This window comes from Plasmopara halstedii, assembly GCF_900000015.1.
Source record: "Plasmopara halstedii genome assembly, contig: Scaffold_110, whole genome shotgun sequence".
Lineage (NCBI taxonomy): Eukaryota > Oomycota > Peronosporomycetes > Peronosporales > Peronosporaceae > Plasmopara > Plasmopara halstedii.
In genome coordinates, this window is record NW_020187031.1 from 1,069,794 (window position 1) to 1,071,024 (window position 1,231).

Sequence of the window (1,231 nt, forward strand, 5' to 3'; positions counted from 1 at the left end):
AACTCAAAATATTATACTCACCAACGCCATCAACATGGACATGCCAGATAAAGTGCTCTAAAAAAAAGCAAGAATTATCATATTTTCCCTTTGCTTGAAAGTTACTCGCGAGACATCTGCCACTACTTTGACAAAGTAAATGAAGTATTAGTTTCACTTCTGCGCTTCGCCGTTGTAGAATTGTCTGTACCTCGTACTGAAGTCCACGCTAGCCAGCGCACAAATAGTGTACACCTCACTGAGTCTGAAAGAATCTTTAAATCCATTTAGAGGTATTTTTTGTCTGCGGTTAGGCTAGTTAATACAAAATCTATCAAGTTTACTATGTGCAGTAAAAAAAATATGTGTATTGCATAGTGTGAGGCTATCGACACTCGTGTCTCACAAGATCTCCTCTTTTCCGTTCACTATCTACCTCATCCGTACCAAAACTTATCAAAATGCTTCATCATCGTATCATACTTGGATACTTTTCATACCGCTCTATGTCCGAGGCACAATTGTAAAGGGTGTACTAACACCACAATACAGTGCGATTTAGAGACGACCTAAGCGTCGTTCAAAGTGCGCTGACGTCGTATAGCGTGTAGATGGATGTATCAACCATTCTCGCAACGGCGGTCTTCGTCGTGCATTTGGTGGTGTGTGTATTGCCAGCGTCGCCGGTAAGAAACAAGATGTGCTCTCTTCTTGTAATTTAACTATATTGACTGTGGTCGTAACCACAACAAGCCTTTGTGACGCCAATCAATCCTTTCCTACATACATTCAGAAATGTAATTACAACACTCCCGCCCGGGTACGTGTTTGGGCACTGGATTGATATTTTTCTCACTTGGCTCTCGCAGAAACTTGAGCTTTGTGTTCCCGACCGCTTTCGTGAGCATGTCAGTATTATTAATGCCGATAAAGCCAAAATGTGTTATTTCATGGCTGCGCATAATCCTTGTATGAAATGGTGCCAGTTATCTACATGCTTTGTCCAAGCGTGGGAATAAGCATTACTCGCCAAGTGTCTTTCTACTTGATTACCATACATACATGTCGGCCTCCACTTTGCTCATGATGCACATCTAAAACTTTCGAAATGCACGATCCAAAAGACATACGCTCAATTTTTGCGGAACTCAAAAAATCGAGCACAACCGCCTTCCTTTATTTATCAAAGTACACAGCACACTATTTCTGTCGTCGGTATTAGTACGCCATTTCCACTGCCACCTTGGTACTT

General features: G+C 41.7%; 1 protein-coding gene across 1 annotated transcript in view; it reads left to right on the plus strand.

The window, feature by feature from the left end:
• Window positions 1-998, plus strand: part of PHALS_00221 (Transcriptional coactivator Hfi1/Transcriptional adapter 1) — a gene marked incomplete at both ends in the record, with an annotated part of 2,539 nt that extends 1,541 nt beyond the window's left edge. Inside the window, one exon of the mRNA XM_024729259.1 lies at window positions 849-998. Within this exon, the coding sequence (XP_024572264.1) occupies window positions 849-998 (150 nt within the window). The remainder of the gene's footprint in view (window positions 1-848) is intronic.
• Between the last annotated feature and the right edge of the window lie 233 nt (window positions 999-1,231).